Source organism: Sciurus vulgaris (genome assembly GCF_902686455.1).
Source record: "Sciurus vulgaris genome assembly, chromosome: 1".
In the NCBI taxonomy this organism is placed as follows: domain Eukaryota; kingdom Metazoa; phylum Chordata; class Mammalia; order Rodentia; family Sciuridae; genus Sciurus; species Sciurus vulgaris.
This window is the reverse complement of record NC_136461.1, coordinates 80,283,673-80,309,695: the sequence shown is the minus strand read 5'-3', so window position 1 is coordinate 80,309,695 and position 26,023 is coordinate 80,283,673. Positions and strand designations below refer to the sequence as shown.

The 26,023-nt window shown below is 33.0% G+C and overlaps 1 protein-coding gene across 14 annotated transcripts in view; it reads left to right on the top strand.

Annotated features, from left to right (window-relative positions):
• The window catches only part of EVI5 (ecotropic viral integration site 5), a 263,393-nt gene that overhangs the window by 199,211 nt on the left and 38,159 nt on the right, over nucleotides 1-26,023 (top strand). For all 14 annotated transcript variants that reach the window (XM_079146326.1, XM_079146338.1, XM_079146331.1 and 11 more), the window contains 2 exons: nucleotides 1,715-1,861; nucleotides 4,153-4,248. In XM_079146326.1, coding sequence (XP_079002452.1) covers nucleotides 1,715-1,861; nucleotides 4,153-4,248 — 243 coding nt within the window. The remainder of the gene's footprint in view (nucleotides 1-1,714; nucleotides 1,862-4,152; nucleotides 4,249-26,023) is intronic.

Here is a 26,023-nt window from a genome sequence, read left to right as displayed (position 1 = left end):
TTCTTTCACCGCTTTTAAATCACTCTCTATCTCTTTCATAAACCATGCAAGCTGAAATTCTATTGTAATTCTTATTTTTGTTCCTCTACATGTAATGTGGTTTTCCTTTATCCTGCTGCCTTTAAGATGTTCTTTCTAGATGTCTCTCCCTCAGGAGTTTGCCTGCATTCTCCTTTGAATGTGTATATGCTTTTTAAAAATCAGTTTGTGTCTCTGGGTGGCAGGGAGAAAGAAAGAAAAAATTTCTGTCCTTTATTTTTAGCAGTTTGAATGTGATATACCTAGATGTGGTTTTTGCTCTCTTTTTCCTTTTATTTTCTTGGCTCTATAAATGGTGTCTTTCATGAATTTTGGAAAATTTCTGGATATTATGCCTTGGTCATTAAGTAATTTTGGTTTTTCTTCTGCCCATATATGGATCTAGTTCCAGTGATATCCATATTGGGTTGTTTCTTATTGTACAATAGAATTTCTTTCCTTTTTGTAGTGCTGGGAGTCAAACCCAGGAGTTATACATGCACTGTATCCCTGCTTTCTTGTTGTCCAGCAAACTCTTGGGTGCTCTCTTCTTTCTCCCTCTCTATTACTTTTTTCTTATTGTGTTTTTAGTTTTCTATTGACATTAAGTTCACTGATTATTTTCTCCACTTCATCAAGTTGTTAGATGAAGCCATTGAAGAAATTCTTGTCAGAGTTTTCCATTTCTAGTTTTTCTGTTTATTGCTAGGAGTTCTCATTTTCTGAGGAAATTACCTATCTGATCTTACAGATTTTCAAAATTTCTCTTAGAGCCTTTGACATATTAATCATAGTTATTTTAAATTCCCCATCAGATAATTTCAGTATCTGTGTCATCTTATAAGACCGTCTATTGATTGCTTTGTCCCTTGCTAGTGTTTTAGGTTTTTTTTGCCTTCTATACTTTGCAAATTTTTGATGAAAGCTCAATATTTTATAGGGGGCAGTAGTCTAAGGTAAAAGTGTTTTACACCTAGAAATGGGTACACTTTTCCTCCTACCAGACCTTTCATGTGGGAGATTTGAGTTAATATAGTCAGGAGATGGGCTAAGTTTGAGGTTTGTTGTTTCTGTGGTTATCCACAGTGTACCACAGCCTTCAAAATCCTTTAGCAATGCCTTATTTTAGAGTAGGGGCTGGTTTGCCAGAGGGCTTTTCTCGGTGTCTTTAGGTCTTCCTTTCATACTACCTTAGAACGAGGTCTGTCTCCAGGTTTATTTCTCTAGTACTGGTAACACAGAGTTGGAATTACAGTGGTGCTTCCTATGATTCTAATAAGTCCCAGTCTTGGGCTACATAATGTTTTCAGATCTGGGGTATTTGGCCTTTTAATGTTCCTCCCAACCCCGGACTGTAGTCCTCGTCCCAATGCATTTCTCTGTCTACCCACTTCATATCCCCATTGCCTCTTTCAGAAATGAATATTTTTAAGTTATACGTAAACATTCTTATAATTTATAGACTTTTGTATAAATGATGTATTGAGTTATGACATTTCTAATATGGACCGCAGGTTTTCCTTTGGAGGATTAGTATTATCAAACAGTTTTAAATCTCATTTTTTCAGTGTTTATTGAATAAAACTGACCTGTAACTGTTAACATTTTTATGTCATTGTATAAAATGGATAGGTAAAAATTTTTAATTTTTAGCCCTTTTTTATATAGGGTGCATAATTATATTTCTGCTCATTAGAACCAGATCAATAGTAATCATCTTCGAAGAGCAGAACAAGAGGTGATCAGTCTACAGGAGAAGGTGCACTATCTTTCTGCACAGAACAAAGGACTGCTTGCTCAATTAAGTGAAGCAAAGCGCAAACAAGCAGAGATTGAATGCAAGGTAAATATGTCAGATAGCTGGTTTGTGGTTTTAATGCCTTTCTTTCATAGGTTGTTTCATCATGACAGTTGTTCATTTTTTGTTTGTTTGTTTGTGGGGTTTTTTGATACCAGGGATTGACCCCAGAGGCACTTAAACCCTGAGCTGCATCCTCAACTCTTTTAAAAAATATTTTATTTAAAGACAGGGTCTCACTAAGTTGCTGAGGCTGGCTTTGAACTTGTAATCCTCCTGCCTCAGCCTCCCCAGCCACTGGGATTATAGGAGTACACCACACACTTGGCATTTGCTTTTGTTTCTGTTTTGTTTTGTTTTGTTTGGTTTGGTTTGGTTTTAAACCAATCTACTTCGCACATCTCCAGAAATTGTTTAGGTAGTTGCTTTTATACCAGGTTAGCTCATCTTACTTCTGGGGTGAATTTCAGACAAGAAACATCATTTTCAGTCACATCCTTGGTTAACTTAATTTCCTGCATTGGCATTTACTATGTATACCTTTACAGTGTTTCTTTTGACTAGTAGCCCTTTAAAACTGAAGCTTACAATGACTCAGCCCAGAACGTAACTTGGAGAGGTGAGGGCTCCATTGCTTTGAGTGGTATCTTGTTAGTGGGAAGTCAATATTGACATGTTTTCTGGGTAGAGTAGAGAGCAAAAGAAATGTATATGTACCATTGGGTCAGGATAAAATGGATACATTTCCCATGGTTCTTTTAATCAATTTTTCTGTGTGTGGGTGGATTGTTGAGTATGTGAGAAGTGTTTGATTCAAAAACAACAAAAGTATTTGAAGGCAAGGATATTTTTCCCTAAAATAAATTTATAGTCTTAACAGTAATGGGAGAGAGATTGGGGAGTAAGATGTAGGAGAGGGTGTGTGTGTGTGTGTAAGAGAGAGAGAGAGAGAGAACTAGAGATAAGTGTTGTGTGCATATTAGAATGAATTACTGAAGACGAGTTAGGAAATTTTGAAATAAACTAGACATCTATCTAGTGGATAGTAGGACTAATGCCCTTTAAATATTCCAGCCTTCTTTTTCTGTGAGAAGTAAGACTTTGTAAGTAGTACATATAAAGCTGTAATTCCATCAACTTGTTCTGGTGTCATTAAAAACCAAGAGTGAAGCTTGAGTGGTTTATCAGTGTCACTGAAATCCAGAGATGAAATTCCATCCTAATAAATATGCATCACTCTTACAATTCACACTGTGACAGAAATCTGTAGGTAGTACTAAAATTTGTTGTAATTAAACATAATCCCATTTGAAGGATATGCATGAACTAATTAAAAATAAAATGATGTAAAATGAGGTTATCTTAATCTGATTTTATATTAATCTGGTTTTTTATGATGCCAAATTGTCTATCCTCAGAATAAATTTAATCTTTTTGTGCATTTTTAATGTAAATTTTCTCTGAACATTTGATAACAATATTATTGCACTTAATATTGCTTCTTAAATATCTTAGCACCTGTTAGTGAAGAAAACTTTTCTTGGAAATACATATGTGTACAACTTGCTGATGAAAATGGTTATCTGAGTTTACCTAAGTAATGGGTACAGATTTGGAATAGTAGAGGATTTGAAGAACTGATACAGGATTTTATTTAATTTTTATTTTCCATTAGTACTTCTGTAAAGTATGTTATACATGCTGACTCTGATTATCCCAAATTTAAGCCATATATTAATTTATTCAATCTTAGGTAATGCCTTTTGTAGATTTTTAATAATTAATAAAATGAAATGTCACTCTAGCATCTAGTACTTTCTGACTAAATGTACATATTTTACCTTGTCATGTTGATTGAATTCAGGAACAAATTAACTTTTTCAAGGAAGTCAGTCCTTGAATTATATAAATCTGAATCATTTTCAGTTAGTTTTATATGATTATAGCTCATGATCTGATAATTAATCATAAAAGCTCATTTTATTTTTCACTTATGCAAAATATCAGGAAATGGTAATATTGATATTTTCCCTGTACAACTGAATTTCAGTATTCTCGATTTAAGTTAAAATAATACAAGTCTCTGATCCCCAGTTTCAAAATCCAAAATACTCTAAAACTAAAAAGTTTCATAAATTTCACACAAATTCATTTGAGAGCAAAACCTGATTTAACGTACAGCCACTTAAAATTTGTTTTTTATCCCACTTAGTATGAATATTTATACTTCAGTGTTTTATTATAGATGCTCCTCAGACACTTTTCTAAAATCTGGAAGAAAAATCGCACTTCCCAAACATAACTGGTTTATTAGTTTGTTTTGTTTGCCACCTTAGAACAAGGAAGAAGTGATGGCTGTGAGACTCCGAGAAGCAGATAGCATAGCTGCTGTGGCTGAACTACAGCAGCACATTGCTGAGCTTGAAATCCAGGTACCGTATAAAAATAATAGAGTGCACCTAAATATGATGTCATAGCCCCCCCTTTTCTGTGTAACTAATGAATAACTTATTTCTTTATCCCATGACTGTGATTCTAGTTTCAGTATTTACTCTTTTCCAAGTCCTTTTTTTTTTTTTTCCATTGTGGTGAAACATACATAACATAAAGTTTGCTATTTTAAAGTATACAGTTCCATGGTGTTAAGTGCATTTTACATTGTAGTGCACCCATCACCACCATCCATCTCCAGAAATTTTTCATCTTCTCTGACTGAAAATCTGTGTCCATTAAACATTAACTTTCCATTCTCTCTTCCCTCCAGCCCCTGGCAGCTACTACTGTATTTTCTGTAAATGCAATGTATTTATAGAAATGTATTTATAAATCTGACCATTCTAGCTACCTCACATAAGTGGAATTATACTATATTTTTTTGTGTGACATTTCACTTAGCATGTCTTTAAGGTTCATTCATATTATAGTATGTGTCCAAATTTCCTTCCTTTTTAAGGCTGAATAACATTTCTTTATGTTTATGTACTACCTTTTAATTATCTATTCCTTTGTTGCTCCACCTTTGGGCTATTGTAAATGATGCTACTGTGAACATGGGTGCACAGATATCTTGGGAGTCCATGCATTTACTTCTTTGGGTATATATAGCACCTAGAAGTAGAATTTCTGAATCATGTAGTTCTGCTTAATTTTTTTTGTGAAATAGTTATACTACTTTTGTAAGCAGCTATGTTATTTTACACTCTTACCAGCAGTGCACAAAAGTTCTGTTTTCTCCACGTCCTCATCAAAGCATGCTGATTTTCTAGGGCCTTTTACAAATAATTTGCCATCCTAATGGGTATGAAGTGGTAGCTCTTTGTGGTTTTGATTCGCGTTTCCCTAATAATAGGTAATGTTGAGCATCTTTTTACTTGCTCTTTTGATGTTTGTTTATCTTCTCTGGAGATTGTTCATTCAAGTCCTTTTTCCATTTTTTAATCAGTTTTTTTTTTGTTATTGGTGATGAGTTGTAAAAGTTACTTATATATTCTAAATATGAATCGTCAGATATTTGTTTTGCATGCAGATATTTTCTGTCATCCTAGGCAAGTATTCTACCAGCTAACTACACCCCCAGTCCTTTTTACTTATTTTGTGATAGTCTAAGTTGCCCAGGTTGCCTCAAACTTGTGATCCTCTTGTCTCAGCTTCTGGAGTAACTGGAATGGATTCCAGTCGTGCACCATTGTGCCAAACTTTGGCTTGAAGTTTTTTATTATTTTTTACAACAAATCACAATGTAATTTTCGTTACAACGTTTAGAATTTTCTTCCCACTTGAAATTTCCTTTTGTCCTTAAGTCTCAATTTAAAATTCAGTTAATTTTCAAATTTGCCTCATCTTTTGTTCTCAACCAAAATGATAATGTTATAATGTGTATACATTTATAAAAAGGTATCCTTTATGTTCTTTTGGTAATGTTCCCCATAAATTGTACACATTCAGAAAAACCTCAGAAATGAACAATTTGCGTGATACAGTTATTTAAATCCTGCTGCCATGTGCTAGTCTAGTTTTACTTTTCTAACACCAAGAAAAATCATACAGATTTGCTACATGTCTACATGTCTGGATCATAAAATAGCAAGATTTAAATAACTTTTTGTTGATTCTGAAACAGTAATTAAAATGAAGAACTTGGCATACTGCATGTTTTGTTAAAAGTGAAATATGTTACATCATTTTAGAAAAATAAAAAGAAAATGCATGTGTTTTTTTTTTTTTTTTTTTTTTAAGTATCTCCCCAACCTTTTAAGTCATGCATTTTCATTTTTTTTAAATATAGCATAGTGGGACTGGGGATATAGCTTAGTTGGTAGAGTGCTTGCCTTGCATGCACAAGGCCCTGAGTTCAGTGCCCAGCACCACAAAAAAACAAAAAAGAAAGAAAGAAAACAAAACAAAAAAACAATAAATGTAGCACAGTGTATTTTTTTTATTTGACTACTAGTGGAGCAAATAAATTGGAAATTTCCAGGGTGGTGTTATTGTGAACAGTGCTGTGATCAAGAGCATGTGCATACTACCTTGATCATATGTGCACAAGTTTATCTAGCCTGTATACCAAGATGTGAAGTTTCTGGGTTGTAGGGCTTACAAATCTTCAACCTTATTTTCCAAAGTGCTTTAATAGTTTAGACTCCCAGTAGCTACCTATGAAAGTTTTTCTTATGCCACATCCTCCCCAATGCTTGATGGTGTCACATGTTTTAATTTTTGCCAATCTGGTAGGTATGCAGTGATCTTTCTTCATGGTTTTAATTTACATTTCATTACTAAAAAAGTTAGCCATTTGGATTCCTTTTTTTAAAAACCCTGATAAGAGTTTTTGCTTATATTTGTGTTAGGTTGTCTGTCTTTTTCTTATGGATATGTAGTTCCTTATATATTGATCTTATGTTCTTCAAATGTTTTGTGAATATCTACTCTTACTCTATGGCTTGTCTTTTGGCCTACTTATATATTTGGTAAGTAGGCCAGTAATTTAAACAGTTCCACCTGAAAGTTGTACAAGCACTTTAAATTCAACGTTTAAGGTCAGACATGTTTCTGTTCCATCCAAAATGTTTTCCTTCTTTTTATCTCGTCTTGATTAGTGGATCATCTCTTATCAAATTATTCAACCTACTAGTGACTTCAAGTATCTTTTTTTTAACCCTATAGCATATATAGCAAGGGTGTATATAGAAGGTATATAAGTTTTCCACTTCAGTAGATAACAGATTATTGTACAAAGTGCTTATGCTAGTTCACTTTTCCTACCAACATTTTACCTAATCCTATGGGTTAGCCTTTAGACAATTCTCAATAGTTTATACAGATTAGAGTGTCTCATCAAAATTTTCATTCCTGGAAAAAAAAAAAAAAAAAAAGGTCTTGAGTAAGTCTAAAACTAAATCAGAGGTAATTTGAATGATTTAAAAACTTTTTGGGCTGGAAATATGACTCAGTGGTAGAGTACTTGCCTAGCGTCATGGTAAGGCCCTGGGTTCTAATTGCCAGCTCTGAGAGTCAGGGTACAGCTTTATTTTGAATCATTCATAGCATTTCTATTCCTCCCACCTTTCTGGTAATTCACCTGCTTACCCCTTACCTGATCTGTTTAGTAACTTCCCATGCAGCATCCTTTTCTCCAGTCTTAGCTTTTCTACAGAGATATTAGAGTTATCTTCTAAAACATTAAAACTTATGTTGACTGCCTTTTAATTATCAAATCACATTAAAACTTTATCATGAAATCCTTATCTTTTCATTTCTAACCAAACACTTTTTAACTTCATTTCTCACTATTACCTCCCACTCCTCTGCACAAACACTGTGCTCTGTACACTCCAAATTATCCTGTTCCTACAACTTTCACATTCTTTCAAAATTCTATACCCATCTGCATGCTGCTTTATCTTCCTAAATTTCTGTTTTTTCTGTTACTTTTGAGGTATTTCTCCTTCTCTTTCAGGACTTAGGAGTAAGTGCTTCTTGACTAACTTGCTGTTAATTCCTTTAGCAAGTATATTTTCAATGAACATCTCAGTGCTTCAACATTTATTTATTTAATGCTGATTAAGATTCATAAATAGATCTTTTGTTAAAACCCGAAGCTCCTTTTTTTGGTTATAAAAGCATTACATTTTAGATTATTCTTAGTTGTGGGAAATACCTTAGACCATTTTCAGATTCCACTAGGGGGAGAACTCAACCTAAAAATTTTTATATTTCAAATCCCTTTCAATTAAGTTTTCCAATTGATGTTAATCTTTTGTGAATTAAACTTTTTCTTATAAACCAAAATTTCTCAAACTCATTTAATAAAAATTATAGCATTATGTAATGTGTTTTATGTAATCTGCTTTTTAATGTAATTTTTAAAATACTTTTGTAAACATCGTATTTAGAGAAAGAAGTATGTTAGGTGAAGAAATACTCATTTTTATAAATGATCTAACTTTCTACAATGTATATACTTGTGAAGATTACATTTTTAAAATTTGTTTTCAAAGATTCTTCAGTCAACTTCAGACTTTCAGGTCAGATTAAAATTCTTAATCTGCCTCTTTTACTATTGACATAACTACATCCATAACCTACTTAATGTTCTCTGAATACTGCCTCCTCTCCCCATCTTTGAAAGGGTTGTTTATCTTGGTGTCTTACAAAGAACTTAATTATTTTAAAGTGTAATAGCTTCCAGATTTTAGACATTTTTCTGGCATTGTTTTTAAAGATTATTGCTACCTACATTTCTTTCTTCTCAGACAGAATGAGTTACTGGTGGATTTTAGTCACCATTCCACTATAGTGTTTATTTGGGAACAGATTATGCACCTATAAAATTAAGGTGTTGAATTCCAAATTATTATACCATATTTGTCATTTAAATTTTTTTGGCAATTCACAGTTGCTGTTAAGAATTTCACTTGTTATATAGTCATCTTGCTTCATTCAAGTCTCTAATAGTTTCTCAGATAAAGCTTGCTTGGCCAAATTTCTGTCTTGGTAATGTTCCCATCCCAATCACTATACTCTTAAGCTGCTTTTTTTTTTTTCCATAAGTTATTACTTTTTGCCATAAGTTATACATATTTTCACTTTTTAATTAAATATATTTTAGCTGCTACTTACAGCATAATAAAGGATATAATTTATGGAGTACTATGTATTATCTTCATACATATATACATTGTACAGTGTTTAAACTTAAGACCAGCCCAGGCAATGTAATGAGACCCCTGTCTCAGAAAAAAGAATTATTTTGGTTTTTTTTTTTTGTTCTTTCAATAATATATACTTGAGTACACTGATTTCTATCCACTGTGAAACCCTATTCTAATTTTTCATTTTTATATATTTACCATGTTAAAATATTACTAACAAACTTTAATTCTTCCAGAATACTCATAATAAAAATAATAGATAGCATTACTGAACACTTGATACATGCCAGGCAGTGTTCCTAGCCAGTTAAGTATTTGCAGTTATTTAATCTTTACCACATTCATTTAATTGTTAATGTCCTCATTTAATAGTTGAGTAAACTGAAATATAGAGGACATTTTAAAATGAAATATTGTTGTTTGAGACCCACTCTTTAAACCTTTTCAGGATGAAAATGAATTTTTTCCTTTGTATTAGAACATATTGTCGTTATAGTTTTTAAAATTTTCTTAGTAGAATCTTAAGAATATAGTCTACTGTTTAACTTTGCTTATTACACAGCTAAAGTTACTACAGTTTCCCTGTTCATCATTTAAAATCTTATAGTTTCTTCCCATATCAGTACAAAGTTTAACTTCTAACTTCTTATAAGACCCTTTTGATCTGATTTTTGTCTACCTTTTTATCTTTATTTTTGCTTTCTCCAGCATATATACCCTGTATTTGAGCCATGGTATCTTAGTTAAGAGTCCTTCAAATCTTTCATCCCATGTCACTCAGTGTCGTTCTTCCCACCCCACTTTTTTGACCTCACTTGTCCTGTTGTAGTCAGCCTTCCCTAATAACAACCCAGCTGATTTTGTGTGTGTGTGTGTGTGTGCTCTTCTAACATACTCTGTTACAGACCATCCTACTGTAATAATTTTTTTCAGCTCTGTATTCAGTGTACATCTAAAGCTTATTGAGAGAGTAAAGACCATTATTTACTTTATATTTCTGACATTAGCATACTAAGTATAATAAAAATGTATTTACTGAAAGAATGAGTGTATAATTGTTTAGTTCCTGAAATATCAATTTGACTTTCAGCGTCGTTCTCATTAAAAGCTCAGATGTGAAGAATAGACTAAATTATTAAAACAGATTAAATTATTAAATTATTAAAAAGACTTAATTAGTGGGCTGGGGATGTGGCTCATTTGGTAGAGTGCTTGCCTCACATGCTCAAGGCCCTGGGTTCAGTCCCCAGCAACACACACACACACACACACACACACACACACACACAGACTTTTTGAATAGTTTATTTTTACATTAAGACTAAGTAGAAACATTCTACTTTCCAGGTGGTAGGACAAAACACAGAAAAGTTCATTTTTGCTCAGTTAAGGAAAATAGGTGAGAACTGAACCCAAGCCTCTTGATAGTTAACCTGAAATTGAGTTTGTATTTTGGTTATTATAAAGATAGTTATATTGATTTATCATAACCATGTTAAATGCTTCCATGTGCCAAAGCACATCTTTAAATTAGTGCTACTTTGTTAAAACTAATGGAAAGTTTTTCATTTAAAACAGTGTGGGTCTATTCAAATCCAGCTTTTGGTTCTCTTCCTGGTACCCAGTAACATTTACCCACTTTCGTTAGTTTGCCCAGCAGATAACCTCTAGGAATGCCTCAGATGGGCAATACCCCTACCACTCTTGACTTAAGAAAACACCTACTCAAAATTCTGTTCTGACATAGAATGTAGCAGCTAGGTTTAAATCAGTGTACTCAGATCAGCATGCAGTTTTTACAGAGATATAAAGGAAGTGATAAAACCTTTACTATTAACTTTAAAATATTATTTTTTTAAATTATGCAAAATTATGAGATTACTGAGTGATGGAGCTTACCGTAATGCTTTGTAATTAATCTGTACTTTCCAATTTTCTTAACTAATTTTTTAATAGTTTAATAAAGGATGATAGTTTGTATGCCAAGTCTTAGCTAACAAACTTCTTTTTTGGAAGATTCCTCCACCACCACCAAAGGACAGTCATTTTTGGTTACCAGTTTGAGCAATTTAAATGTTAAAATACTTTTTATTTTTCTTTAGGGATTTGTCAATTTTAAGCATTTTTAAATTTGAGAAAATACCTATTTTGTATCTGGTGTTTTCTTTCCTGGGAATTTTTTTTTACTGCATTTTCATTATACAGAGTAATGGGTTTTGTTGTGGCAGATTCATACATGCCAATTAATCGTAATTAACACTGATTCTTAACAAAGTTGGATACACAGACTTTTACTCAGCTTGCTATCTTGTCAGTAGCGATTATGAAATTCTGTTTAAATTTTTCCCCCTAAGATGCTCAGTGATGATTCTTTCATGTCCAACTTCCATATGCAATTAGCTTTAAAGAGAGGTTTTTAGAATATTGCTTCAACTAGAAATGAAAGGTATCATGCACATCTCCAAGACCAACTCATAGCAGGGTCTCCTTAAGGAAGGAGGATAAAATCTTAAGTCCCTTAATATCAGTGAGCATCTTGCAGTTATTAAAAATTAGTTTATATGTAGCATTCAGATTTTGATTTCTACTGCCATTCTTCACTAAATGGAACCAGGAGTCCTCAGAGAAATAACTGATTTCTATAACTGTGACAGGAAAGTACAAGATAAGCCTGTAGCACCTTATAATGCCAAAAGTAAGGAGATGCTCAAGGAAAGTGTTTAGGGGTGTGTTAAAGAGACAGAGGAACCCACTTGAAAGAGCTCCTAATGAGCAAACATAGAACAATTTGAGGGAAAAAGCATTTAAAGTAGTAGTGGATTTTAACCCAAAGTATAAAATAAGTATCTATTTGCCCATGTGGAAATAATGATTGAATAAATTAATAAATGGGGGAGCAGAGACAGATATGCAGAAGAATTCCAAGTAATTTTTATGGATATTCTGTCCTCAAGGGAAAGTATGGATCTCTACTCCTTAAGTGTGAACTCCACATAGTGACTTCCCTCCAAATGTACTGTATGGAAAGTACAGGGGTAAAAGGAGTAGCCTTGCAGTGCAGAAACCTGACAAACACTTATTTAAGCCAGATAATCAAGGGTAACATCAATAGTCACAGATCACACTGGTATTTATGCACCCTTGGTACAGGATATGATGTGATGTGGTGAAAATGGAACTTCACCTCTGTAATCTTCCTCCCAGTAACCGTGTTAACCAGGAGAAAAATATCAAATTCCAATGTAGGTATTTTGGAAAATACCTGGATGGTACATCTCAAACTGTCAGGATTATGAAAAGCAAGCGACCTGAGAAACTGTTGTAGCTAAAAGGAACTTAAGGAACATAACAACTAAATGTAATGTAGTATCTTGGGTAGAATCCTAGAGCAGGAAAACAAGACAGGTTTAAAAAGAAGCAAACCAAGCCAGACTCAGCGGCACATGCTTATAATCCTAGTGACTTGGGAGGCTGAGGCAGAAGGATCACAAGTTCAAAGCCAGCCTTAGCAATGTAGCAAGACCTTGTCTCAGAATAAAAATAAAAAGAGCTAGCGGTGTAGCTCAGTAGTAAAGTCTCTAGGTTCAATCTCTAGAACCACCAAAAAAAAATATATATGATCAGCTCAGTAGTAAAATGTCTCTAGGTTCAATCTCTAGAACCACCAAAAAAAAAAATATATATATATATATGATCATATATATGATATATGAACAAACTGAATTTTAATTAGTAATATATCAATATTGGTTCATCAATTATAACAGTATAATGTAAGATGGTAATCATAAGGAAAACTGAATGCTAGGGTGTATGGGAACTCTTCTCAATTTTTCTGTAAATTAAAAGTATTCTAAATATCTAATATTCAAAAATAGTGTATGTGTGATTTGGGGGATTTTAGGAACTTATGGAATTACATAATTTTAAATATTGATCACAAAATTGATTCCTTTCCAATTAAACTATAATTTATAAGAAACATTTTCTAGCTTTTGGACTTTGTGTCAATACTTATCTTTTCATTTGTGCCCTTAGCTGGTCCTATAAAAAGTATTACTTTAACGCATTCTGTGTGTGTTTGTGTGTCTCTCTTCTGAAATGGAATCAGTCTTAGCATTGAAAAATGCCAGGGGAAAAAAAATTCAATTTCTTTTCTCCATTTTACTTTTTTTTGAAGGTATTTTTATGTATTTTCATTTTTTTCTGAGTACTAAAAAGACTATTCAAACCTTTGTGTCCATGACTTTAAATTACAGGAAACTGTTTTGAAAACTTATCAGTAGTACATGATATGAATATGATTTGTTTTTAGATGTTTCAAATGAGTCACCTTGAAGTCATGGAGAGGCTAACACTTACCACATTTACTGTTCTGATTAATTTTTCTCGGGGTTAAGTACAAATCTGTAGTAACTTACTATGGCTTAGTGGTTGCTGTTGATGTTTCAGTTTGGTTATATTGATTAATCAGGATGATTATTATCACATATCATGGATTTACTCAAATCATTAGGTTTTGTTCTGCTATAATAATTTCATATGCAGTTATACTTTGCTTTAAACATTTTGCTTTAATGTATGAATTTAATATAACAAATTAGAACATAAAGATTCTGCCGTGTTGCAAGTTAATATGATGGCCTCTGTGACCGTTGAACCTAGTTTCATAAGACAGTCTTAAAAAAAAAGTGTCATTTAAACTTTAAAACAGTTAATAAATTGTTTTCTAAATTATTACTAAAATGGTTTGATTTTTACAAAACTTAGGTTTGCTATATTTTGTATATCATAATCTCTGTTTTTGTTAGGCTTTTCATCTATGGGTATAATGTAAAATATTCTTTAAACATAAGCTTTACACTTGTATTTGAGACTAAGCAACCTGCATTGTGACATGACCTGTCTTATACCACAAACCTTCTGTAATACTGCTCCCAGAGAAAAACCCACATCCTATGTATAACCTTAGATTTATTTTGAAATCTCTATGAAAAGAACATAGGGAGATTACTAATTGTTTCTGTTATTTCCTTTAAGGGTGTGATATCTGCTGTGAGTAATGTTTTCAATTTTAATTGCCAATTTTAATTTCAGTTTTAAATTTTGAGATGTATTAAGTAGTTATTTCATGTTTTAAAGTTAATATGTAAGACCTTAACAACTAGTTATCAACCCTTGAAAAATTAAATTTCTGAAGGAAATTCAAAAAAGGGGAAAACAATGACACTTCCAGCAGCCTATATATATTTCTAATCTAAAAACCAAAGGCTAGTATGATACTAGTAAAAAATTGTAAATTTAAATAAGCTATCTTTCTTTTATGTTTTATTAGTTCCTGTTCTTATTTTTATTTCTACTTTAGATTTGTGTTCTTTGTGTAAGTTCTTAGGATGGGTAGATAGTTCCAACATTATTTTTAATACAGTATTTAGGGGGGGGTTGTTATGATTTGTTTTTGGTACTGGAAATTAAACTCAATTACAGTATTTTTAAATTTTAGTAATCACCCATCAATAGGAGAACAGTTAAACCATGGTATATTCATACTCTGGAATATTTGATATCCTTTAGGAAGAACAAAGAAAGAGCTGCAAGACATATTAACTGATTAAAAAGCAAATTATGGACAGAGTACATGCCATCTTTCCACTTGGATGAGTTAAAAAACTTATATAGATATCTGTATTATAAGTTTATGTATATTAAGTGTGTGCATATGTGTTTAAGACCTACAAAATATGCACATCTGTACATTTTAAATATGTATGTTAATATACATGCATTTAAATACATTTGCATATATGTATTTGTTATGTATAGTGATCTCCATCAAAACTGTTGAAATATTCGCCCTCGATAGAGTAAAGGGCTTGAAGGAAAAGAGCAGAGGGTAGAAGTTCATTCTTTATATGAATTATATAATTATCATAATTTTCAAAGTGTACATTCATTTAAATAACTTTTAAGGTAACCACTGCTAGAAAGAATATTAGAATTAGAATTCCCAAATAATTATAAGAAAAAAGCAACAGAGGAACGTGGTCAACTTAGCAAAAATACACTCGTTCTATGGCCTTACAGTCCCTAAGTTGTCTGGATCTTACCTACTTCTCTGGTGCATCTTAATCTACATTCCCATTAAGATATTGGTTGTAGCAACACCTACTTTTTTGTTTCTCAAATAAAGCTCTTTTACTCCTGCATTAAGGCTTTTGTTCTTCCTCTTTTCTGCATTGGCAATTTCCATGATCTTGTCATGGCTGGTTCCTTCTCATCATTTAAATCTCAGCAGTCACTGACTCACAGAGATTTTTCCTTATCATCATATAAAGTAGGTCCCTCACTTACTCTACATCATCATCATGTTTTACATTGGCAGCCGGTACTAGAGATTGAACACAGGGGCACTCAACCATTGAGCCGCAACCTCAGCCCTATTTTGTATTTTATTAGAGACAGGGTTTCACTGAGTTCCTTAGGGCCTCACTGAGTTGCTGAGGCTGACTTTGAACTCACAATCCTCCTGCCTCAGCCTCCAGAGCCCCTGGGATTATGGTGTGCACCACTGCACCCAGCTTATGTTTTACATTTTTAATGGCTCTTAACCAGTGTCTGAAATTATTTTCACTTTAAAAATTAACTTTCATACATTTGTGTACATATATTAGAACTTTTTCATATTTACTACTGTATGCCTAATACCTGGCATTTAACAGGTACTGAAAAAATTTGCTGAATTAATTTTATAAAGGAGAAAATAGTCATGTATAAGAGAGTAACATTCTTTACCATAAGAGCAGGTACCAGGTTCTAATTATAGACAGTCCTCATACTTAGAATTTTAACTTATGTTGATGTAAAAATGATACGCATTTAGTTGACACGAGAGTTCAGATTTTGAATTTTGATGTTTTTGTGCTAGTGATAGGATGAATAATACTGTCTCGTAATGTTGGGCAGTAGCAGTGAGCTGCACCTGCCCATCAATCACACGATCACAAAGGTAAACAACCAGTATTCTGCAGTGCAATGTTGCTGACCTGTGATGGTCATAAGTTAGGTTTATTAGGTATGCTTTGGACTTTTACAATAGGACATAACCCCGTTATAAGTTCAAGAACATCTGTATTTTACTGTACATAAAGATGTATTTATTTAAATACATGTTGCTCCAGAGGTAGATTAAAACATCCCAGAATTACTTACACCAACCATCCAACAAAATAGTAAGTAATGATTTTTTTAAAGGTAAAACTATATTTTCTACCAAAAACAACCTTAGAGGAAAAGGAGCATAACCTAATGCAATAAACTTTAAAAACTAACAGCTAACAAAATAAACAAGCAGTTGTAGAGCAGAGAGCCCTAGCAAGTCATGGCTTCTGAAGTCAACTGTCTGTTCCCTTCTATCCCACACTCCAAGCTGTGTGAGTCAGCAAAATCCTAAGAGAATTCATTCATATCCCAAGGGTGGACAGAAGGAAAACAAGTATTTAATTTTCCATCTGAGGGGTGGTAGAAACTTCTCCAAGGACCAAGCCAGTGAGAAAAATGAGACAGTGGATACCTGTCTTAACTAAAGTGAAGGCCCTAGAGCAACCAACATCCTGACTCCGAGAAACAATGAGAATGCTAACCTTAGCTTTGGGGATGTAGTCCCCCAATTCCATGATGCAAAATACCTAACAAAATCTCAGAAGAGTGAGCAGAACCCTTCTTTAGCCAGGTTCTTCCTCTCCTTGTGCTGTTCCCTCAGTTGAAAAGTGAGAGTGAGTTTGAGAGTGAGAGACAAAGGAAGTAGATCTCAGATGCAGCAGAAAGAAAGTTATTGTCAGCCAAATTATTAGAGCATTTGGACTATGTGGACAGTCATACCATGAACATGATGAAAAGAGAGGTCTTGGCATCATGGTTTCTATCACTGTAACAGAGAGAACATTTACAAATCAAAAGATCCCAGTGAGGAGGATAGTATTTCAAGACTAAGAGAGGAATTACAGTGACTTCACGCTGAAAAAAAACATGAATTCATAAATTCAGAGATAAAAAAACAAGATGATAATATGATAAGGTGAACAAGAAAATTTGTAAGAAAACAAGTTGAAGTCACATCATTGCAGAAATCACAAAAGTATAGTCTATTCAGTGGATAACACTACAAAGTAAAATATTGGCATGGAGGAAAAGCTGGAAATAATCAGAATAAATGCCAAGAAATATAGAACTATTATTAGCTAACAGACATGGATGGCAGATAACGTAACAATAAGTGTAACTGGTGTTCTGTAACATGTAAGATATATTCAGAAGTAAAAACAAGTCAGACATGGTGGTACATGTCTGTCATATCAGCAGCTGAGAGGCTAAGGCAGGAGGATCCCAAGTTTGAGACCAGTCTCAGCAATTTAGACCCTGTCTCAAAATAAAAACATAAAAGACACTGGTAATATAGCTCAGTGGTAAAACACCCTGGGTTCAATTCCCAATCAAAGGAAGGAAGGGAGATAAAGAAAGAAAGAGATAAGTTAGTTAACAACTGAGTTTTAATTTCACAGTCCTAGTGTGGCTGGGCTGCATTTACATCAAGCCTCTGGTGAGGAGAAATACAGTTAAAGGACCTTGCCACAAAAAGAGAATTTATTATTTTTGTTTCTTTTTTTCTTTTTTTTTCTTTTTTTCTTTTTTTTTTTTTTTTTTTGTGGTGCTGGGGGTCAAACCCAGGGCCTCAGGCATTCCAGGATAGCACTATGCCACTGAGCCACATTCCCAGCCTGTGAGAATTTATTTCTCAGTCTGGATAAAGTCTTTCTAAAAGAAAGATGTAGTGGTTAAGAATTCAGAGTAAGGAAGTAATAAGTTTAGAGCATAATAGTCATCAACTAAAAGAAGAGGATCTGGAGAAATAAAAGCAATAAGTGGTAAAATGACAAAAAGAGGAAATGATTTTCACATGGATCCAGAAAAGCCTTTTGGAATTCATTCTTAAAAAAGTTTTGGTGGGACTGGGGAGATAGCTCAGTTCGGTAGAGTGCTTGCTTGTCAAGCACAAAGCCCTGGGTTCAATCCCCAGCACCACAAAAAAAAGAAAAAAAAAAAAAAAAAAAAAGTTTTGATGTCTTCGCACCACTGTCCAAGGCCCTTGTCAGGATCTTACTTTAGCCAGTATGACAGTGTTTATCATTAGCAAATGGAATGTATCACCATACATCCTTTTCTTGTCCAAAAAAAGACAAAAGCTGCTTTACACTGCACTAGAGTGCCTATTTGGCCTATTTGAAGTTTAATTATGTGGTATCCAAAAAAAGGCCAAAAAATAAAAACAGGGATGAATCTTTTGCTCAGCTAACTCCCATAAGCAAAATATGAGGATATCAAAATAAAATTATTCCATTATCAAAAAGGTGAATCAAATTTTCTTCAGATACAGGATTTTCTGCCATGTGAGCACTTTCAGTTAATAAGATAAAACTTGGTGGCTGTTTGTTACTTTTCCTTTTATACAAGTCTACTCTTTGTTAGAGGTATTGGGGTTGGGGGAGCACTATGGGTATTGTATGCTTTTTCAGAATTTAAATCATCTATTCTATTAGAATACTTTTTTTCAGTGAGACAAATGACAGAAGTAACAGACTGAGCACTTCTGGGCCTTTTGGCTAGGTTAAGTGTAGTATCCATTCTTAGCATTTTAATATCTGATATATCCTCTATCCAAGGACAAGTTATTAAATGCATTTGGATTAGGGAGATGAAATAGGAGCTTATTCCATCCATCCCCCTGGTATTGCAGTACCTCCAGGAACAGAGTAACCCCTCAGGGGAAGATAGACAGATAGCTGACAGTCTTTTGTGTATGATTAAAATGATACCAAATAGAGACAGAGTTCTGTTTGTTTTGTGGTGCTGAAGATGAGCCAAGGACCTTATCCATGCTACTACTGAACTTCACCCACAACCCTGGAGAAAGTTCTTTGAATCTCATAGGATTAAAAAATTAAACCCACAAGTTAGCGTCTTATAAGAGACAAAAAAAAAAAAACCCAGTTGTGTTAGCATGCGCCTATAATCACAGTGACTTGGGAGATTGAGGCAGAAGGATCTCAAGTTCAAAACCAGCCTCAGCAACTTAGCGAGACCCTAAACAACATAGCCAGACCCTGTCTCAAAATAAAATAGAAAAAGGGCTGGGGATTTGGCTTAGTAGTTAAGTGCCCATGGGTTCAATACCCAGTCCAAAAAAAAAGAGACCAAACCTCCTCTCTGTAATTATCAATACTGATTGTTTATATTTTACCAAATATTTATAATATATAAGTAATAAAACATATAAATAACAAAATATATGTTTACCAGTGTATTATATAAAAAACTATCTTCTGCTATTCTTGTAAGTTTTCTGTTTTGACTTAAGATGTTTAAGTTTCTTTGCCTATGTCTTCCATACTTAACCCCCTTTAGCCAAACAACCTTTTAATATATATAGTACCAGTTTTAATCTGCTACCTGTTTGGTTTGAAAAAGGTAATAAAAACTATTCCTTAGAGTTTTGTTGGAGTAGGAGGTTTTTCTGTTTTAGCTTGAACAATACATTCTTTTAAAAAGTTAACAGTGTCATGAAAAATAAAAAATTCAGAAGAGATTGTCATAGATTTAAAGAGGCTAGGAGATACAATAACCAAACATAAGCATGAACCTTGGTTTGATTTTGAAAAAAATAAAACATTTGAGTCCTTTGGGAGAAATTCAAATAGAAATTTGATCTAATGGAATTAATAATGGAATTACTGTTAATTTAGTTTATTATAATGGCATTTGGTTGTATAGGACAGTTCCTTATAAGATGCATATTGGAGTATATAGTAAAGTGTCATGATATCTGTAATATATGTTCAAATGGTTCAGAAAAAATCTGCATACATATGTTCATTGCATGCATAGTGTATGGTTGCCTACATATAGAAAGAACAAAAACCAATGTGGCAATATAGAAACTGATGAATAGAGCTGGAGGGCATATGGGTGTCATTTTACTGTTATTTCAACTCTTCTATAGATTTGAAAATTTTGAAAACTAAAAAGACGTAAATAAAGGACTACATCCTTTTAAATTTTCCTCTTGGAAAAGGGTGCTTCCTACTACCTCACTGTTACATCTAGTACATTAACTAGATGTTAACTGGTTCAGTTCTCAAAAACAAAAACTTGTAAGTGAATTGTTTGATCATATAGGGTATTTAAAAACCCATGTCTTGAAATACAGCTTTTAAAATCAGCTATCTTCCTGTCTAAGGAAGTGTCCTTCCTGTGGCAAGATATAGGGTAAATTATAACCGACATTAAGAACATAAAGAAACAAACAAGAATGGCCTTTTAGACATGCTTATTACAATTTCTTTTAGCAAAATAAACCTGACTAACATTATATATTTAAACAAGTTTGAAGTCCTTGTCTCCTTTCTCTTGCTTTCTTTTGTCTTGCTTTTTTAGTGTTATGCACTAATAAACCCCACTTTCTTCCCAAACACGTTCAGAGCAACTTAACATCGTACTCATCTTGGTTTTACTGCTCTGTGACATTCAAACACATGTTGCTTAGAACTATAGGGAATACTTTTTGATTTTCTCTTTAATCTTTTGTCTAGCATACCACCACATTTAATTATTCAACTTTTAAATGGTATGTTGAAGTGCAGTAGATGTAGATGAAGTTACCTCTGAATAAAATGTCTACTTCCTACTACACAGACATTTTTTCATTTTCTATTTTCTTGTGGACCACACTTATTGGTTTTTCAATAAACTATAAGATTATGTGGCACACACTAGGCATATTCCGTCTCTTCCTCTTCATTTCTCTTATTATGGGAATAAAATAGGTGAATGTGTATGGCAAAGGTCACTAACAGTCCAGGTAGTTGAACACAAAAATCACTGCTCTTTGTACTGTATTCCTCTACACCCACTTGTTATATTAGAGAACATATTTTTTTTTTTTTACTATATCAACCCATAACCTAATAAATAGGTTAAAGAATAGAATTGGAATATTTCTCTTATTTATTGTCATATCACTTTAGAGATACTGGTACTTTTAAGTGTTTAAAGACTTATTTTCCTCATCCCCAAATCTTCTTCATTCTTTAAAACGGTTGCCTTAGTTAATGGTCATAGGGGTCATGTGTGTGGAAGTTTCTCAGATCCTAAACATTTTGTTTAGTTCCTCATCATACCTTACCAAACTTTAAAATAATATTTTCTGTTTGAGAGCTAGGTTAACCAAGAAAGGGATTTGAGTTCAAAATTGAACCAACCCCTGAAGACAGGGAACTGACCAGCTGAAACTTAACATGGAAATAATGTGAAGTGAAACTGATAGCAGAATTGAAAGAAATTAAATTAAGGACTCTTGACAGTTTCCCTCTATTTTTGTTTTTAAATATATTCACTTTGGAAACGTGGAAAATATATGTTAATAGGTTTATGAGTCATGGTCATTTACCACATTTACCATGGTACATTTCATTACATGTAAAATTAAACTAAAATATATAATACAGTTAAACAGGGAAAATACTATTTGAGATACTTAGTGAATAGATTATCCTACTAGGAATTTGATAATAGCAGGATATAATTATTGTATATATTAATGACTTATACATAGAGTTTTGAATTAATGTTTAAAAAGTGTTAATTTTCTTTTGAAACCAGTGTGTTTCAAATGAAGTCTACACTATGGCTATGCCAAAGCAGCTTTCAAAATATACTGATTTTCAGGCCACTCCCCTTCCAGTTATTTAGAATGCAGTGGGTCAGGACTGGGCTGTCTTCATCTTTATATTACAAAACTTCCAAAGTGATTACTTACCCACAGTCATATTTGGTAATTACTGTTTTAAATATTTCCTAGGTTATATTGTTAATATTATTGTGTTCATTTAACTGTATCTTTAAAAATATTTATTTGGGTAATAATTTTATTTTGGATAACAGAGAAGCCAATTTAAGCAGGCCTAGATAATAAAGAGGATTTAGAGGCTAGAGTTGTATCAGTGGTAGAGTGCTTGCCTAGCATGTATGAGGCACTGGGTTCTATTCCTAGCACCACATAAAAATAAATGAATAAAACAAAGGCATTGTGTCCATCTACAACTAAAAATATTTTTAAAAAATAGGGGATTTATTGCTTCATATAACTAAAAATTCTAGAAGTACAATATGCTTCTGAAAAAGTTTGATCTGTGCTCTAGTACGTCATTAACCATGATACTGTATAGACTGCCCTTTTTATCATTTCCTGCCCTCAGAAGATTTTCCTCCCTGTGTAAAATTGGCTTACAAGTGAGCTTTATATCCATATACAAATAGAGTATCCCTTATCCGAAGTCATATGAAATCAAAGATTGGAATTTTCCACTTGTAGCATCATGGTAGTGTTCAAAGAGTTTCAGAGTTTGGAGCATTTCAGATTAGGAAAGCTCAATGTATATGACCAAATCTTATAAATTTGAAATTTATTAAAACAATATAGTTTAAAAACAGTCTGAGTTACAATTCATCTCTGTAATCTTTTTTTAGCTATGTCCATTTCAACTTTTCAACTCTTTTAAATATAGATTTTTTTAGTTGTAGATGGAAACAATACCTTTATTTTATTTATTTATTTTTATGCAGTACTGAGGATCGAATCCACACGTTAGGCAAGCACTCTGCCACTGTGCTACAGCCCCAGCCCCCATCTCTGAAATCTTTTGTGGTGGATTTTGGTGTTATTTCTATCTTCCATTATATAGTATCAATAGTATTGAAATTATCCCACCCTGGCCCCATAGGTAGTACTTGCTTTGCAGGGTCAAGACAAAACATAATAATCACATCTGGTTTGCAGTGTTTGATTCAGTGGTTGTGCAAATAATGCAACATTGAAAATCTTTGCTCGAAGTTATGGTATATAGCTTCTTTTTCTGGATGTTGTTATAGGTTGAGCATCTCTAATCTGAAAATCCAAAATTCCCCAAAATATGAAATTTTTTTTAAACTAACTTGATGTCATATATACAAATTCAACACGTGACTTCACATGACAGATTTACTCAAATGTGGTGTACTAAGAATATTGTATAAAATTATTTTTAGCCTATGTGAATAAAGAGTTCATAAAATATGAATCAGTTTTATGTTTAGACTTGAGTCCCATTCCCGAGATATCTCATTATGTATATGCAAAATAAAAAAAATTTTGATATCCAAAACACAAACATTTTGGAGAAGGAATACTTAACCTGTACTACTTGTCAGTAAAACAGAACCTTTATCCAGTAGAACAAAGAGTGAATTTTAAATGAAGAATCACTAAGTAGCCTTTAGAATACATGTGACTTTTCATATATGTAAATGAAGTACAGTGTGGACCAGTTCTTACTTTTTAGCAGATAGTGGGAAGAAAAGAGGATTGAATTGTTTTGTGTAGTTTTTTTCCTCCCAGTATTTTATTATGAAAAATTTCAAATATGTAAGTTGGAAGAATTAATTATACAGTCAACACCCTTAGCCACTATCTCCATTCTATTAATATTTTCATTTATTTGCTTTTGGTTACTTTATCTACCATCTTAGCAATATTATTTTTTTATAAATTTCAAAGTAAGTTACATTGTTATACTTTATCCCTACATACTTAACATGCATATCATTAACTGAGTTCTTGTTGACATTTTGTATGAGAGCCTTATAAACAAAACTGTCTGGTTTAAGGCCTTAAAATGAATCATTATTATAGACATCATAATGGTAGTTGCTAACATTCAAAAATATATCAGAGTGAAATATGTATCTATGCCTTTTACAAAGTAATACTTGAGGCTTTTGATATAAAGATTTATGATGAGACAAAAGGTATGCATTTAAGGTCTCCAGTGAAAGTACAGAATATCACAATTGTTGGTATAATGAGTCTCTTTTTTCTTTAAGTTTGTTACTTACCAATTAACTTTACTTAGGAAACCAGCTAACTGGCAATTTGTTATCAGCTAGACCAAAAGAAAACCTCAAGAAAATGCAGGTTTCTGGTAAATTTATTAGTGTAGCTGACATTTTCCCACCTGCTTATCAGAAACAAACATGTGGACACTGTTTGAAAATAGAAAGCTATAAAAATACTTGGAAAAATCTTAAACATTAGATAATTAACTGCCTCAGAAACAAAATTAAATTGATACCTACTTCTTAGAATACAATAATTGTTTTTGGTATTGTAAATATACTCCAGTTTTATATTTAAAGAGTATCCTAAAAGACTTTGAAGTAACGTATTCAAATAAGAACCTGTTAGAACATAAAAATCACAGACTTTTAGATAGTTATTTGAGATTTTAATTTATTAAATAGCATTTAAGATAATTCTCTGTTTTAAATTTTTCTTACCCCAGAGTCACTGCTAGAGCCTGGAGATGCCTAATCAGCTTTACTCTTTTCTCAATTTACTAACTGTGCACTCAACATTGTTACTCATTTTGTGTGTATATATTCACAGAAACAGTAGTTTAATGGAAATCACAGTCTGGCTTCTTGACATGTAAAATTTTGTATAAGAAACCCAACATTATGTTTTATAAAGATATACTTAAATCTAAAAGGACAGCTAGATACAATTGAATTTAATCAAATAATAAGTTTTTCCTTTGAAACTTTGACTTTTTCCTTAATGAAAGACATTCAAGGACTTTTTTTTTTTTTAAAGTCATAAAATCTAACAGGGCTTCTTTGTTTTTTCACAAGCATCTTTTGAGTGTCTTTTTTTTTTTAAGTTAAAAACACTCCCAGGGAGGTTGGAGTGATAGCTTAGTTGGTAGAGTGCTTGCCTTGCAAGCACAAGGCCCTGGGTTCGATCCCCAGTATCCCAAAAAAAAGAAAAGGGGGAAAAAAAAACTCCCATTTTTGTTTTATTGTTAATTTTCTTAGCTGTCTTCATTTTCATTAAGTATACTACCTTTCCTCCAAGAAATCAAGTATTGTAACAAAGTTTGTAGCTAAACCCTACTAATCATCTTTGGAAGAAACAGATCTTTGGAGATACTTGGTTGCTTTTTGAAAAACAGATTTGATGAGTCCTAAATTTCTCCAGAACTTCTTTTCATTACAAGTTTGCCCTGAATTGCTGTTACTATCGATCTCTACAACCTTCCAAACTTCAGATCTTTCTGCATTCTTGAATTTCTTCCTTAATATGTTAGCACTTGGGACTGCAACTGTAGCTCAGTGGTACAGCTTTTACCTAGCATGTGAAGCACTGGGTTCAATCCTCAACACTACATAAAAATAAATAAATGAAAGTATTGTGTCTATCTACAACTAAAATTTTTTTTTAGAAATGTTAGAGCTTACCTTGGGCTTTGTTGTTTTTTGTTTTTATTTTTGTTTTGTTGTTGTTTTTGGTACTGGGGGTTGAACCAAGGGGTACTATACCACAGAGCTTATCCCCAGTTCTTTTATTTTTTATTTTGAGACAGCATCTTGCTAAATTACTTAAGGACTCACTAAATTTCTGAGGCTGGCCTCAAATTTGTGATCCTCCTGCCTCAACCTCTTGAGTCACTGGGATTACAAGTGTGTACCACCATGCCCAGCTTACCTTGAACTTTGTCATTTTATTTGCCCTGATAATCTTATATTATCCTACATCTTCCTGCTAGTGGATTTACTTTTCATCTACTCAGGTAAGGGAATGAATATGATATGATGCCAAATTAGACGACAACAACAACAACAAACACCAAAATGACAGCTGAACACAATGTGCAAATGAGTGATCCTCATCAAATTTGTCCCCTTTGTAAGTGCCATTTACTTACTCAGCCTACACTGCTATTTCTCATGTCACATACTGGATTTGGAGAATACATTCTGTAAGAATAATGGCTTCATTTATTTTCCATCAGTGAGCATTCTCCCTCCTATCCTTATTTTTTTTTCTCCTGCTACATTCTTCCTTCCTGCTTCACTTCCTTATTCCCCTCTGCTTGGCACCTTCTCCACTTTAAGGATATACAGGATTGAG